Raw genomic sequence first — 16,760 nt, forward strand, 5'->3', positions numbered from 1 at the left:
TTGCATTTGCTGAAAACCTTTTCTTTTTTTTTCTTTTTTTTTAATAATTTTTATTGGGTTTTCACATTTTATATAGACAAAAACAAAACACATAACACCAAGACAAACATAAAAAACAACAAACATGAATAGTTCCAGAAAATCTTATTTTCTAACCCTAGTCCTTGACTTCCCCCCACCCCCTCCCTTGCATCCCTGTTCCCAGGTTTATGTCAGCAAGTTAGCATTTCTTCCGTCTTAATATTAGTCCTTTTATAAAAACAAAAAATAAATTTTCCCTAAGTTGGACCCCAATTCTCTTCCCTCGATTTCTCATTTTTTCTTGAGTAATTTCCTTATTACTAAACCCCCTGGTCTTGAGTGTTGTTTAAATTTATACTTCCCTCCCTCCCATCCCCGCTTTGCGTCCTTTCCCAAGACATGTCCAAAGTAACAGTTTTTAGCCTGGATTCCGCACATCCGAGGCTCTCAAATCTATTTCAGTCCCTCTCCGCCGGTTTTGTTGGTAGTCCTCTTTGTCAGTCATCGAGTCTCGAAAGATTTCCTTAACATTCAATCCAATCAGTCCATAGTCTCTTCCCATATTTAGAAGCAACTGCTGAAGAATTTCCACAAGGCCTGAGTCTTGGTGATGGTCAAGATCAAAGTCTATGTGGAGGCCCCAATTGTACTTCTTTATTTCGAGTTCCTGAATTCCATAAACTCCCAGGGCCTCCACTTTCGTCTTCTGTATCTTTCGTAGGCTTAAAATAGATTCCATCCAATGGTCTCCTTGCTTATGTTCTCCAGATGTCGGCTTCTGGTTAGTATTTTCCCACATAACTTGTTCTCTTTCTTGTTTTGTCTTCTCCTCTTCTTTGTTTATTATTTCAAATTCAGCTGTGGGTTCTTTCTCATTCAGGTCCTCATTACATTCAGCAGAGCTACTTGTTTCCATATCCAAGGCCGTCAATTGTTTACTCATAGCTGTAGTCTGCTCCTGTAAGGTTCCCACCAGTGAAAACATCCTTTCGATTTCTCTCAGTATCTTTCCACCCACAGCCATTGTAATTCCACAGAATTCCCCCTAGAGGGAATCTGGTTACTGGATGGTCTTTTCTCCAACAATCCTCTGTCCTATTATTGTTTCTTTGTTTCCCAAAATTTTAGTTCAATTGTAACTCCTTTTTATCCGGAGAGGTCTTAAGTAGCAATTTTTTCACTATTAACAGTCCATTTGACAGCTTTGACAGCTGTCAAATTCTGCTCCTCTATACAGGCTCCAAAGCAGATCGCTCCCGGGCTCGGGAGGGAGGGTTGTTTGCCACAAAACAAAAACTCTTCCAACACTCCACTCTCCTGCTTAAATTTGCTTTTCCAAATCTTGGAAGTTACTGTCTTTTTTAAAACTCACCCTTTACAGGGTGGGCACTCCAGCTTAGCTCTTATATCGTTGCTCTGGATCGTCTGCAAGGGGGGGGGATGGGGACTTCCTTTTTGGCACACCCCCCGGTCGTCTCAAATTCAGAAGGTAAAAGTTTTTAAAGTTCAGTTCCAAATTACTCACGGGTTCTTTTTTCAGTCCAAATTTCAAGGAAGGAAGTCAGCGCTCTCCAGTTATGGCTCGCGGCTTCGCTCAGCGGCGGTAGCGATCGACTCTCAGTGCCGCGCCGTCCCCCGTATCCCCTCCGTAGCCTTTAAAAAGGCTCATTGCGAATCAGGGGGGGCGCTTAAGGCACCCGCCGAGTCTTCAGTCCGCAGGCTTCCGCGCCTGCGGTTTTTAAGGGTCCCCGTGTCGCCGGCACGGCAAAGACCCATCCACCGCTGAGCCGATTCCCTCCGGAGCTCGGAGGGAATCCGCCATTTCCAGATCGCACCAACCCGGAAGTCCCGCATTTGCTGAAAACCTTTTCGGCACTTCCTTCTCAAATTCCTCCTTTTTCCAATGCAGTTTTCTTGTGCATATTCAGTAAGCATAGCCCATTCCTATTTTTAAATATATGTATTTTTATTTACTTGATGGTTGGGGGGCTCTGGCTAGACTCTGTAACTTAAAAGACTAGCAGGTTGGCAGCGTGAGCCTGGCCATTCTTTCCTGGAAGTAAACCACACTATTTCCGTGTGTTGCAGCCTTATTGCAGTGTAACTTTTTCCTTTAGCCTGCGAAAGGTTAAGTAACAGTAAAGGCCTCAAGGTGCCAGAAAGATTCCCATCAGGTTCTTTTTTATGTACCTCGGCTAAATGCTATGCCAGGGGCATTGCTAAGTACTTAATCAGGATTGGGAGCGGGGGTGACAGTTTAGAGATGTGAATGCACATATGCAGCAGGGCAGCACATCCATGTGGCAGACTGAGGCACATGGGTGCCCCACTCGTCCCTATCGCAAGAGAAGTGGTGTTGTAGAAGTCTGAGGTGATCTTGCAGGAAACGGCAGCTGTGCAACCCTGGTAAGTGAGGCTTCAGGACAGGGCGGCAGTGGCAGTTCCCATTTTGCCTCAGGTAGCAAAGCAAGATGAGCCACCCCTGCTGTGTAGGGATGCCTCTGGCACATTCAGATGGAGGTGGCTGCAGTCTCACAAGCATTGTACATTACAATAGACCCAGGGGCTCTATATGCTAAATTTATTGGGGTGGGAACAATACAGGAGCATAGAAAGCTTTCTCAGACTATTGGTTCATTTAGATCAGGGGCCAGCAAACCTTGTGGGGAGCCGGACTATATTTTGAAGGGGGGGGGGGAGAACGAATTCCTATGCCCCACAAATAACCCAGAGGTGCATTTTAAATAAAAGCACACATTCTACTCATGTAAAAACACACAGATTCCCGGACCGTCTGCGGACCGGATTTAGAAGGCAATTGGGCTGGATCTGGCTCCCGGGCCTTAGTTTGCCTACCCATGATCTAGATCAGGGGTCTGCAACCCGCGGCTCCGGAGCCGCATGTGGCTCTTTTACACCTTTGCCGCGGCTCCTGGGCGGATACTAGCGAGGGGAGGAGGCGCATTGTGCGCCCCGACACTCCCCACTGTGGCGGGCGCTGTACTGGCTGTGACGTCACATGGGGGCGGTGCGTGCGTTAGTCACGCACCGTCCCGACGTCACCTTCCCGCCCGCTGTCAGATCGCGGCTCCGGAGATATATTTGTTTTAAATGTCGCAATGGTTTTGCGGCTCCCAGTTTTTTTTTCTTCGGAAACGGGTCCAAGTGGCTCTTTTTGTCTTAAAGGTTGCAGACCCCTGATCTAGATCAACATTTTTTACATAGACTGGCAGGTGCTCTCCAGGAATCAGTACTACCTTGAAATGCAGGTGACGGAACCCGAGATCTTCTACATGCAAAGCAGATGTTATGGCCTTTACCACAAGGAGATCCGGGGGGGGGGGCTACTGCAAAATAGCTGGGCCTTGGGTTTACCCCCCCCCCCATTGCTAACAACTCTCTTGCTGACATGGCTGAACTCTGCAGGAAGTTGTCTTCACAAAATAAAAGGGCATTCTGCCTCAAACATCTGGAATTAAGGGAGCGGCTTTCAGAGGAGAGGCACAGCTTTATTTATTACATCTGCAAACCACCTTTCTTTGAAGGACCTCAAGCCAGTATGCATGACTCCTCATTTTTATTCTCAAAACAAACTTGTGAGGTCAGAAGTAAAGACTGGTTCAGAGTCAGCCAGTGAGATTCAAGGGTGAGTGTGGACTTCAGTCATGCTTCAGCACCCTTCAAGATACTAGTCATTCAACTTAAGACGGTTACGATATGGCAGTACCCCTTTTCCTATTATTTCTCCACTTTTGCAAGGGGCTCTTATGACACTGTCAGCAGGTGGTATCAGACAGGCCCTTCCAACTCACTTTTTTTCAGCCACACTCAATTACGTATCTGCATATTTGGTGGCAGTGGTGTGTGTGTGTGTGTGTGTGTGTGTGTGTGTGTGTGTGTGTACTATTGCAGTCTATAGACAAAATTAAGGAAGTGGTATATTTCAGCATTTCCCCTTTTTTCTTTAAATTTAATTTTGGTTTTTTTAAAACAGGAAAACACATTGCAATATCCAGTTGCTGCACCCTAATAGCCATTTGCTATTCCATGTGTGCTTAGATTTATGCCTACCATCGCCTTTTTAAAGAGACGACTTATGCACCACCGTTACCTCTTTAAGAATTACGATGTGTTCAGGTACTTTGTGCATTAGCATGCTAAGTCTAATTCACTCCTTAGCCCTGGCCTGATTTGAAGAAAAATAGGTCATGCTAAACTAAGAATAAGGATTAACATTAGGGAACTATGTTACCGTTTACACTATCATCATGCCTACGGCAACTCTTGGCAATGAACAAGGACCTGCACATTTAAAAGTATTGCTTTTCATTGCTGGGGTATTGAAAACTGGCAGCTATGAACCTTATAATTCCTATATAGGAATTTAGAAATACTTGCAATGCTGTATTGTAACCTTGTTTACCTAAAGAATCCTTAGCAAATTCATTCTGCTTTATTTTAAAAATTAGCTGATAGCAGAAAGCAGTTTCTAGAGGAGGAGCAGTTCTTGTTTGCTACAGCAGAAACACTATTGTGGCATCTTAAAGACTTAACAAATTTATTATGGGGTTGGTTTTTGTGGACCAGACTTGTTCATCAGTTGCTTCAAGTACAATCCTAAATTGGCAGGCACACACATGCACGCACGCTCTCATACTGAGAAATAATCTACCATAGGGCTAATCTAGAAGGAAAAGAAATAACAGAACACCACTTCTTATTGCCTATCACTCCTAGGTGAAACCACTCAAACGTGTCATTAATGATCTACAGCCCACACCATACAATGCTGCTTACCTGCAGTGTGCCCTGGGGGGTTGTTATTTCTAACAGAAAAGGCCCCCAAACTAAAATAGCTACTCTTCGGCATTAATGGGTCACATAGCAGGAAGACAGGGAGCAGGCCTTGCAACAAATCCAGATACAAACTTTGTTCCCATATCTCATGAAAGTCCTGTGTATGTAACAGTTGTATTAGCAGGCAGAGATTTACCGTATTTTTTGCACCATAACACTCACTTTTTTCCTCCTAGAAAGTAAGGGGAAATGTCTATGCGTGTTATGGAGGAAATGCCTATTGGTGGCATGCCTACGGATTTTCCTCCTCTAAAAACTATGTGCGTGTTATGGTCGGGTGCGTGTTATAGAGCGAAAAATACGGTAACATGCTAGGGGATACTGAGCCAGGTGAATTTTTGCTTGTTACACATCTTACAAAAAAGCCCCTGGATTTAATAGTGCTATCAGTCAGGATAACCTGTTTTGCTGTTTACAACTGGGCAGTAATTTCCACACACCCCCCATGAACAATGTACGTAGCACCATCCTGAATTAGCAAAGCTGTATTTAGACATTTATATGTCCTGTGTAGGGTTATCTACCCCCCCCCCTTTTATGAGTCTCAGTGTTCTCTACTTGAAATGTGACTATGGAGATACAAATGTGATGTAGTTTTATTTAGTAAATATTTCCATATGCAACACTCACCAGTGGGCGTCAGACCCTACTTTTCCTCCTGTCTTCACGCATGAAGTGTTCAGCTGTATAGCAGGCAGAAGTTCAACATGCTGGACATTGTACCTGTTGAATTTTTGCTTGTCACATGGTGGTAATTCAGAGACTAAAAACATAAGCTACCTGCCTGTACACCTGACAAAGTTTTTTTTAAAACAGTGATATTGCATTGGGGTGATTGCTGCCTTTCCCTAGTGGCAGAATGGTCAGTCTGAAACCACCTCCCACCTTGTGGTAAAGGTAGAAAGTGCAACATAAAGAGTATTTTGGCCTCTGCAATATTGAAGAAGCAACACAACTAAATTCCAGGGTTCAAAGGCTTCTCCAGTTACCCATTTATTCCATTTGCCACTGAATGCATGAAAGGTTGTATCCTAATATAAAAAAATAGCGCTGAATGTGTGGGGCGTTATATGCTCTTTATGAGCAGTGAATTACATAGGCATGGTTTTGATATGTGGATTCTGTCAAATGGAAGATGAAGATTTAGATTTTTGTTTAACAATCGCAGCTCTACCTGTGCAAATCTGAGCAAGTCAAGAGAACAGACAGCATGAAACAGCTTACTTAAAAAAATTGTTTAGCAGAAACCTAAAAAAAGATAGTGAGCTCATTTTACCCTAACATAGAAACTAATCAAAATCAGTGTGCGCACTTTAAAGATACATTGCCACAAAGGAAACGGACAACAAAAACACTATTATGCAATGCAGGGAGAATAATTAATTTTATAATGGAATGATTTTAGAATGTTGTATTATTTTATTGTTGTTAGCCGTCCTGAGCCCGGCTTCGGCTGGGGAGGGTGGGATATAAATAAAATTTATTATTATTATTATTATTATTATTATTATTATTATTATTATTATTATTATATTAGGAAAGCTGTAAAACATAACTAAACCAGTATGTTTCCATCTTCCTTATAATACATATTAGTAATAACAACAACGAATGAAACCGCCCTGGAGACTGAACACCTGAACACCTTTGCCACTGGATACTGAGACAAAATTTTCCAAGGAAGTTTTCACCCTTATTTTAACTAGTAATCTGCATTTTCCTTACCAGCATATAATACAAACAGTGCAAGTGCAGCATGGTGTAAGGTTGGCATAGAGCATTAATGGTTGTTGCAGTACTGCAGCAAGGTAGTGAATGAATGGTTGCTGTATGAAATGGTAGTAATTAAAATGTACATCTTTCTCTGAGAAAAGTTCCACTTGGTCTGTACCATCTCACTGATACTAGGAGCTATACAATGGGGAGAAAAAGAGACCATATGTTACTTGATTTCAATCAGCTGCTTAAGGAATTCAGATACTGAATTATTTTGACTAAAATATGCTACCAAAAATGTCATGCATATACATATATATATATATGTCTTAGACTTTTGTATTTCAAAATAGCCAGAGAACGATTTAGAGATATATGCAACGCATAAAACATCTGGCAACAGAAGGAAAAGGAAAAAAAGGGGGGGGGGAAGAAAAGAAATCTTCAAACATATGCACTGAAGGCCTTAGCTTTCTCCAAATAATTTAGATGGAAAGTTTCCCAAAACTAAAAAGGCAGGAAAAACATGAACATGTTTCAGTGGGTGTGAAAGCAAGGAGGGAATGGGAGATGAGTGGGAAAAGGCTTCTTCCAGCACTTTGGGTCACTAGAATTTTAAGCCTATAAGAGAAACATCTCAAAACCCACAGAAGGAAAAAGTACAGGTCGGTCGGTCAGAATCTGTCAACAAGAAGTGGTTCAGAATCATTAGAAGCATAGCCTGTATCACACGAAACATCTTTTCCAACATGAGGGATTTTTTTGGGGGGGGGCCTCTTGTTATTTGTGCATGAGGAAACTACTTTGGTTAGTTTGTTATCATTATATGTGAACAAGGCAATACAGACACGTACATTAACTTAACATACATGCATTGACACATACACTTTACCTGTACTGATGTTAGTGGAAAAAGTAATGTATTCTACATATCCCTTAGTAACCATATCAAGGGCTATTTCTAGAATATTGCCTTTGTGGAGTACTGTTCAAATGCTACACCATACTGACATTTCTTTGAGTAAATGCTTTGGGGGGGGGGGGCACATTGGACTCCTACTATCAGTATAACAGCTACAGATGCTATATAACCAGACATGTAAATTGCAGGTTTGTTTACCTATCACTACTCTTCTTTGTTAGTGTGCTTTTGCAGTTACACCCATGTGTGTAAATGAATGCAGTACAATTAAAATATATACATATAACAATCACCTTTTTTTGCAGCAGTGGTTTGCCAATTGATTGCAAGCTTTAAGTAGAAGAAGAGTTTGGATTTGATATCCCGCCTTTCACTCCCTTTAAGGAGTCTCAAAGCGGCTAACATTCTCCTTTCCCTTCCTCCCCCACAACAAACACTCTGTGAGGTGAGTGGGGCTGAGAGACTTCAGAGAAGTGTGACTAGCCCAAGGTCACCCAGCAGCTGCATGTGGAGGAGCGGAGACGCGAACCTGGTTCACCAGATTACGCTCTTAACCACTACACCACACTGGCTCTCAAAGTACATTTTATGGGCCCTTTCTTACAAAAAACAATAAAGAAAAAACAGTAAATCAGCATTGATCTTAGAATTAGTATTTTGGACACAAAACCACATCAGTGGAGCTTGCAAAAAGTCCTTGCTAGTAATAAAGGTAAAGGGGCCCCTGACCACTAGGTCCAGTCGTGGCCGACTCTGGGGTTGCGGCGCTCATCTCGCTTTACTGGCTGAGGGAGCCGGCGTACAGCTTCCAGGTCATGACTAAGCCGCTTCTGGCGAACCAGAGCAGCACACGGAAACACTGTTTACCTTCCCACTGGAGCGGTACCTATTTATCTACTTGCATTTTGATGTGCTTTCGAACTCCTAGGTTGGCAGGAGCAGGGACCAAGCAACGGGAGCTCACCCCATTGTGGGGATTTGAACCGCTGACCTTCTGATTGGCAAGCCCTAGGCTCTGTGGTTTAACCCACAGTGCCACCCACATCCCTACCTGATGAATTTTTCTTCAGCAGGGTGTTCCATAGACAAGGGGCCACCACTGAGAAGGTCATTTCTCAGCATCTGGCAGGGGCAATCAGAAGAGGGCTTCCCTCAAGGATCTCAAAGCATGGCCAGGAACATACATGAAGAGGTGATTCTTCAAATACTGAGGCCCCAAGCCATGAAGGACTTTAAATGCCAAAGCCAGCACTTTGAATTGGGCTAGGAAATGTACTGGAAGCTAGAGAAGGTGATAAGAGTACTGGCATAATATGCTTGCATCAACATTCCCAGTCACTAGCCTTTGCTGCCATATTCAGTACTTTTCCAGACATTTTCAAAGCTCAGTGTGCAACACGTTATTGGGTGAAATTCAGTACTGTACAAGTGGAGTTCTTCCTCACCTCCCTCCTGTAGTCTTCCTGCCTCCCTTCAAATCTCCCAAGTTTTCCAAATCTCTGAAATAGATCTTTTGGGGTTACAGAGTAGGGTTGGGGTAAAGCGGGCGTGTGGAGAAGAAAGTGCAAGTGGAAATCCATTCTGCTTACACATGGACACCACTGGATACAACCAATCATAGCAATCTAACAGGTGGCCCCGGGGGCACAGAACACAAGGACATTTCCAACTCACCTTTCTCATGCAAAATATTAATGTGTCAGGCCTAAGTGTTTTCCAGTATAAAGTGGTGCATGTCTACCACAATTTATTTTAAACACTTGTAGTTTATTAGAACAGAAAAGTAAAGTGAGAGTTAAGAATTTATTATAGAATACACAGAACAGACACTATCTGTTGCTATTGACTCTTTTATTTAAGAGCAGATCAAAAATATGCCAAAGCTTTGGTTGTCTGGAATGATATGCACATTTAAATTATAACATTTTCTTATAGAAAAACAGTAAACATAACTTATACATTCAGAGGTGAGCAAGACAAACATTGTCCATATTATAAACTTACATTATAGATAATGAAATGTTTGCAATGAGAAGTTAAGAATCTATTATATATTTGGTATCTTAAACCATACTTAAGAATTTATCATATGACCTCATATGAAATATGCACAGCAATGCAATCAATGGCAAGTATAATTAGCAAATCCACTCTCATGGACAATTGCCAGGATGAGAATCAGCCTTTTTAAAAAACACAGAAAACAACAACAATTATATTTGAAGGTAGGTCTCCTGGTATTTAACAGGAAAATATTGCTGTTGATGAGAATCACATTAATATTAATCCCTGGGTTGGACTCAGACTAATTAACAGAGTACACTCACTGAGAGATATAGAACACGTTAGTTAAGCCTCATTAATTTCAGTGGGTCCAAGCTGACTAAGCCTGGACCCAATCCATTATATTTTATAATGAAAATAAAAGGCATTCAATTAATCGTGTCACAAAGGAAATCTTAGGACAACTGACAAACCTGAATATGTTTTGAAAAGAACACCAAGATTTCTCAAGATTTTCATAGCACTAATAAAATCTTCAGCTGTCTTTAACTAACAGCAGAGATGAGAAGGACAATGATGGGAACATTAGCTGTATTGGTTTATGTTCAAGTGTTCAGTGCTGAAACAGCAATTCTGTAGATTCGGTAATGCTACAATTTCTTTTAATTTCAAAACTTGACAATATAATCTGCACATATAGAAAGTTCCCAGCATGGAATATTAACAGACCAGCTGTTTCTGCTTTGATGAAGCCCTGTTATCCACACGTGAACTATGCTTTAAGCAGTATTCTGCAGAAATCTTTTGAAGAAAGTCATCTTTGCAACAAAATAGAAGAGCTTTTAGGAAAAGTGTAAACAGGAAATTACCGTACTTTTAGGATAGGAGCTCATAAAGCACAGACACTAACAACCAAAGTATATTTGAATGTCAAGGGTCTGGTGTAAACATACAAAGAACAAGGAAATTAAAGGGCATGTCATCTGCACCCAGCATACCTATACCCAAACAAAAATTGCTCTCTTTGGAAATGTATTTAAAAAAGAGATGCTCCCAGGTAAAGACTAAGTGTGCCAAGTGTCAGTTTAGGCAACATACTAGTAATTAGCTCTTAATTCACAAATACAATACAATAGAGACCTTTAATCACCTAAGCAGTACCAGAATTGTTAACCTGTACCTCCATATGGCTGAAAGCAACAGGAAGGCAGAGATATTTGCAGAAGCCACATTTAAGCTGGGGTAGGGATCAAAAAACAATATTTTGCACTCAGGTATAAGATTGAAATACTATCCCTGACTTAATGAGTTCCTTAAGTTTGGTAGTGGGCATATGCCAGGACCTTCAGATTTTGAAGCAAAATATTTCCCTATAAAACAATGGTTTCTCATGTTGCAGGTGTTTTTTGTTTTAATGTTTACTATTTCATCTGCCTTTAAGTTACTTGGAGCCTTGAGAAGTTCCAAAGAAGGTATAGCTGTTCAGCCACTTCATATTACAGTTTTCTGCTGTTTTTCAAAAACTGGAGTCAGGCTCCAATGAAAACTCTCTGTGAAATGAGTTTAAGCTGTTTCTTCCTCATAAAATAACACAGCTTTCTTTCTAACAATGAACCTTTCTAATATTACAATTATTATATTAGCACTTAAGTGGCTCAAAGTAATCTGACCTTTTATTTTTCAGGTAATGGTGTGTGTACCTTCAAAGTATGAGGGCTTAAGTGCTTTTCATTTATCATCCAGCTCCATTATGCATTTCTACCAGAGGGGAAAAGAACCAACCACTGAGATGCTGTCACAGATTGACATTCATAAAGGTATCTGTTAAGCAGAGTCCTATTAATGTGCTTTGGTGATGAATAGGTTTTCATGTCCGGGCTTTAAGATCTACTGTAGGGCAAAAAGGAAATGGTGGCTTTTTCTACCCCTCTCCTATCTCCCTATTAGCTGCTCCTTTATAATGCAAACCAGTATGTTAGGCTGTTTTGGTTTGTGCGTTAATTTAGGACAACAAAGATGGTAAATGTCGTGTGCAGTTTCTCTGTTAAAAGATAACCATTTCCTTAAAACAATGGTGTAAACATCTTTGCTTTTCATACTTTAGAAACAAAGAAATCACCTTTCCTGAATATATACTATATATGCACTTCAGTAATTATTTTATATACAGGGAAACACATACTTACACAGAGAGAAATGAATAGCCTTTTAAAGCTAACTTATTTGTCTACAAAGAAATATACACTGCTAAAGATGGCATTGGCAGCACCTTCCAGTTTTGCTTGAATTGCTTCATTTCTTCTGAGACAGTTTAACCACCAGTGCTAAACAAGTATTGTTTTAACTCTTTTTTGGCATTTTATGATTTATCAAACAGGAGGCGAAAAAACACTGGTACCTGCACACAAGCAAAACAGAATCATGTTTCTTATGGTGAATAATAATAATAAAAAGACATGATCAAGACATTTTAGTGTCCGTTAGCTTTCAGGAGGAGAAACTTAAAACACTGAAACCAATACAACTTTGGCTATGTCATGCCCAATATTACGCTATCTCTGAAACCTGACAAAAATAAAATTAGAAGGATGGGAGCCAGAGGCAGCCTTTCCCTAGTCACTGTCTGAGGTGAATGGGAAGCTGCTGCCTCCCCTCTGCCGAAGCCTTACTGAAATCATGTGGTTGCAGGTTCCAGTGAGATCTTGTGAGAGATCCATGAGATCTCACTGGAGCCCCCAAACCACTTTTTGTCTAATGCATCATAATGAGACAGAAAAATAAGACCAATCCACACCAAAATGCTCTCAAATTTCTTAAAGTATAAAGCAAAATGATTCTGAACAATCTCAGACGGTTCTTGTTAATAATTAAGATGGATGTGAAAAGGTTTTTTCAAGTATTACTTACTTGACATAGTCGAGGAACATTCTCGCCTACTCAAAGGGTCTTCTTCTGGCGTTGGTTGGATTTTTGCAGGGGTGTATGTATTTAAAGAGTTTTTTCTTGCATCCAGAAATGATGGCGAAGCTAAAAGGGTTAATAAAAGTTACAAAGCTATTTTATCTTATTCTTTCTCAAGTAACTGGATGTTGTCAATACTGAAGAAGCAGAGATTATATAAAGTATCAACAAAGGCTGTATTATTCTTTGAACAATTGCCTCTGAAAAGTGTGTACATTGTTTTTATGCGAATAGTACAGTGAACATATTATGCTCCAATATTACTCTTCATCAACATGGATCTATAGGTTTTTGTCAACGTCATGTTTAAACAGTCATCTTTTTGCTTCCAAGAAACCTATTTAGACAAACCTGAAAGCTGTCTCACTAACTGAAGTTGGCATGCATGCACAGAAAATAGGTATCTGGCCAAATATGTATTTTGATATTTTTCTTATGTACTTCTTCTTTGTGTATGGCTTGCAGACTACTAAATTTAGCTATTGAAGAGTAGGATAATAAACTAGAGTAAGAAGGTCTAATACTCCCTGAATAAAGAACTTTTTCCTCAGAACATATTATCTCTGAGTACTAGGTATAGATACCTAACTCATCTTCTACTCACTTTTTTGACTTAGTGCATCAAGATTTGCTAATTTAAAAATTGTTATGCTTCTCTTTACTGCTGTTTTCTACCACAAGGAACTTGTGAATTTTGCTTAAAGTTAGAGCCAAGTCTGGAGAATTTTAAATTTACAAAATCAGACATTTTGTGCTCCTTCATCCTAGCAGGTGTAACTTGCATTGCACCTTGGAATGTGAAATATATTAAGTCTGTTACATCTTCCCATGCTCCGTCTTGAGACCAAGCACAATGCAGGCTTCATGGCTTCAACAGTAGGTCCATTTTTTGATCCTCTCACCTCTCACTCTGCTTAAAATCTAGCCTGACAAAGAATTCTGGACAGCTCAAAAGCTTTCTCACTATTTTGTACTAGTTTGGATGCCCTAATAAAGGTATTGCCCTACTATGGAATTTGGGAAATTATTATTTACAGTTAGTTACAGAAATATCAAGAAATCTGCATGGCAGTGTTCGAGCGGAAAGAGAATAATGTGCTATAGGCATCATAGTGTTCAGGGTCCAATAAGCTACTTCAAGTATACAGAGAGGTATGTGCCAAGCAGAATCTTCATTCCCCCACCTCAGCAACTCTATCTGAAGTTGCCTAAGTTTTTGAAACAAAGTTTCTAGCTTAGCTATGGCACATATGTGTGTGGAGGGGTAGAATGGAAGCCCCACTTCTTTGGATCTTAGCAGTTTTTAATTGCACAAATAAGTGTTGTCATTATACAGAATTTTTGCACAGCATACATGCAGGGTATGTGTTATAGTCATATTGTGTGACTAATTTAAGTTAAATTGCATTCTCTTACACTTCCAAGGACAGACAAGAAGACAGCTGCAGTGTGGGTGGTGTGGTTATATGCCAATTCATGGGGAAAATGAGGAAATACTTATTTGATTAAATCTGAAACAGTTTATCAGTCCCACACCAGGAAACACTAAATCCTAGTATTCAATAGAATGCCTATGGCCAGCAGCGTTTTGCAGTTTGCGAAATAAAAGACATAAAAGGTAATTACGCAGAGAAAATGTGGATGCGGCTTGAAATCTGTCGTACAAAGGAGAGGCAGCAATGGAAGCAAGAAATTCATCCACCTGCTTTAATGACAAGGAGTTATGGAGGGTTTCTAGAGGGCAGATTGAAGGCACCATGGAATACAATTCAAAGCCTGAAAAAGAAAACACAGACACACACACACCACATATTTCCAACATAAAAGGAAGCAACTGAGCAATTATAATGGCAAAGGTATGTTCTGCAGAAGTATGCTTAACAGGCCAGAATACAAAGAGACCCGTGCATGCCATGTGCACCAAAGCACTTCTGAACCCAGTGCAACTCTCCAGATTTCTGCTCCTTTTGCACTGCATCAGAAGCAGCTCCAGAATGATTGCTTGACTTTCTGAAGGGAGTTTTCTCAGGTAGACACATGGCACATGCAGGCCTGCAGTGAGAAAGATGGAACCAAAAAGCCTCAAACATGATTCTGGCTCCATCCAAACACATGCAATCATACAGTAACACTTCAGATAATGAAACAATATGGAGCTGGACTAAAGGGTGTCAGAATTTCCTATACAGGAAGCTCATGGTTCTGCATATACATAATATAAAAACATTTTTATTTAAATAAGTCTAAGGCAGCAATTTAACCACCACTTACACGGATGTAGACCTACTTATCCATTGTACTCTCTGATAACTCTAGGTTTTCATTCAATTAATAAATTTCTATATAAAACAGACTTAAGAAACCAATGAAGTAGAGGCTCAGCATGTCCCTATGTTACTTCCATAGGCATCAGAGCTGGCTCTTCAAGTCAAAACTCCTGGTCATCTAAGTCTGAAAGTACTGTTTTCTGAGAAGAAAGCAAGGACAACCCTCTTCCAGGATTATGACAAGTTTCCTTAATATTATTTACATCCAGCTTCATTACTTTTATAACAGTTATTGTCAAGCCACAAATAAATCTGAAATCCAGGGTTAGGCATCATAAGTAAAAACATAATCAACCATGCATACCTGAACTAACGTTAATTTAAAACTCCATATGCGTACATAAGCTTTAAAAAGCACTTGTGAACTGATTCAGACAGCTCCCCACAAAAAATTGTACATATAAAGTTTCACTATTATAATTCCGAAAACAAAAACTGTAATTTTACTTAAGTTGCTAAATTTCTCCCAAGACCTTTTTTTCCAATGACATAGATTTGCTAATGAATAAGTATTCATGTTTTTAGTGCAAGGTACATTTAAATGTAATATGAAGTAAACTATAGTGAACTCCAAAACTAAATAATTCAAATTCTTGTTATCTGAAATCATTTTCTCTCCTTAAATTTCTAGAGAAGGAAACTTTGAAAAAGAACATTTTGGTATCTTATTGAATTGTAGCAGTTAAGCCTCTGTGTGTGCTTCAAGTTAATTGTGTTTAATGCATAATAATTCTTCTAAGAATACAACACTACGCATGCAGGCAAGCGCGAACCCTTTCTTTGCATTACAGTAAATTCCACGAGAACTGCAGCTTTCCCTGACTGGAGAAAATCCACAAATGTGTATGAGTATCTATGTAAGGAACAATTTCATGGGACTATGGCAGGCTATTTTCTTTAAGTGCTCATGTCTATTTTGGTGCTTATAATTACCTCATGTCCAATAAATATCCTTTGAAACAGTTAAATCTGAAGCTCAATAATGTCATTTATATTTCTGCATACTTCTTTTAGCTTTATTTACCTAGGCAATAAAAACCAACTATTCACTTGTGCACACACCCATCTTTTAGCAGCTTCACTACTGGATTATCAAGCATTGGAAAAATACCCTGAGACATGTGCCGAGAGGCCATTTCCACTGGATTGAAATTGAAAATGGTAAAAACATATTCATTTGTGTTCTTTTGTTTTTAAAAAGATACCTACGTATTGGACAGTATCCCTTCAAATGTCCGATCTGCTAACGTGAGCTGACCTCTATCTTAACATACCAGTTTCCATCAAAATGAAAGACAATGAAAGGGTTAGCGCAGCAACTTAGAAAGCCACCCTGCCGTCTTACATTCGAAAGCTATAAAGACATACCACTGGCGCCTAGAAATTCCTCAGAAGAAACCGACCAGCACCTAAAGAGGTCTGGATGTTCTGCACAGAGGCCCAGAAAATAAGTAAAGCACTGTCAGTAGATACTTGTTTCACCATGTATCTTGAACTCAAGATGAAAGGAAGGGGAAGACTGAAATGGTTTAGAAGTTGCATTGTTATCTTAAAGTTATGGAAGTCAAAGAAAAGAGGAGGCCCTCAATGAAAGGTTAAGAACAAACAGTACGCCACGCCTCATTTTCAAAGCAGCTGGAGTGATCCCAAGTTACCTGAGGAAGTACATTTAGGCTTCTGAGAAATACATATAACCATGCAGTAAATTGTGAAAGTTGTGATGATACATATTAATCAGATCACAGCAATCTGTATCAACACCGCTGTGATAAAAAATATACAAATTTTAAGCACATACTATTTGGATAAAATGTGCTCTGCCAGCTATTCATGATATATTTCCCCCCTTATTTGTAAATATTTATTTTTTAGCTCTCATACCTCAACTTTCAGCTGTTTTGCATGCTAAGTTGAGCATTTCTCTTTAGATGACTTAATTTTAGAGTCAATGT

General features: G+C 39.9%; 1 protein-coding gene across 34 annotated transcripts in view; it reads right to left on the minus strand.

The window, feature by feature from the left end:
- Positions 1–9,350: 9,350 nt before the first annotated feature.
- The window catches only part of PPIP5K2 (diphosphoinositol pentakisphosphate kinase 2), a 52,636-nt gene continuing 45,226 nt past the window's right edge, over positions 9,351–16,760 (minus strand). For 17 of the 34 annotated variants that reach the window (XM_083464402.1, XM_083464389.1, XM_083464406.1 and 14 more), the window contains 3 exons: positions 14,108–14,257; positions 12,428–12,547; positions 9,351–11,918 (listed from right to left, as the gene is read on the minus strand). In XM_083464402.1, the coding sequence (XP_083320528.1) occupies positions 11,890–11,918; positions 12,428–12,547; positions 14,108–14,257 (299 nt within the window). In that variant the 3' untranslated portion in view covers positions 9,351–11,889. Of the gene's footprint in view, positions 11,919–12,427; positions 12,548–14,107; positions 14,258–16,176; positions 16,237–16,760 lie in introns of all 34 variants that reach the window. The other 17 variants (XM_083464404.1, XM_083464391.1, XM_083464381.1 and 14 more) reach the window with 3 other exon arrangements.

The sequence above is a fragment of the Podarcis liolepis genome (genome assembly GCF_965112155.1).
Source record: "Podarcis liolepis genome assembly, chromosome: 11".
Taxonomy (NCBI): domain Eukaryota; kingdom Metazoa; phylum Chordata; class Lepidosauria; order Squamata; family Lacertidae; genus Podarcis; species Podarcis liolepis.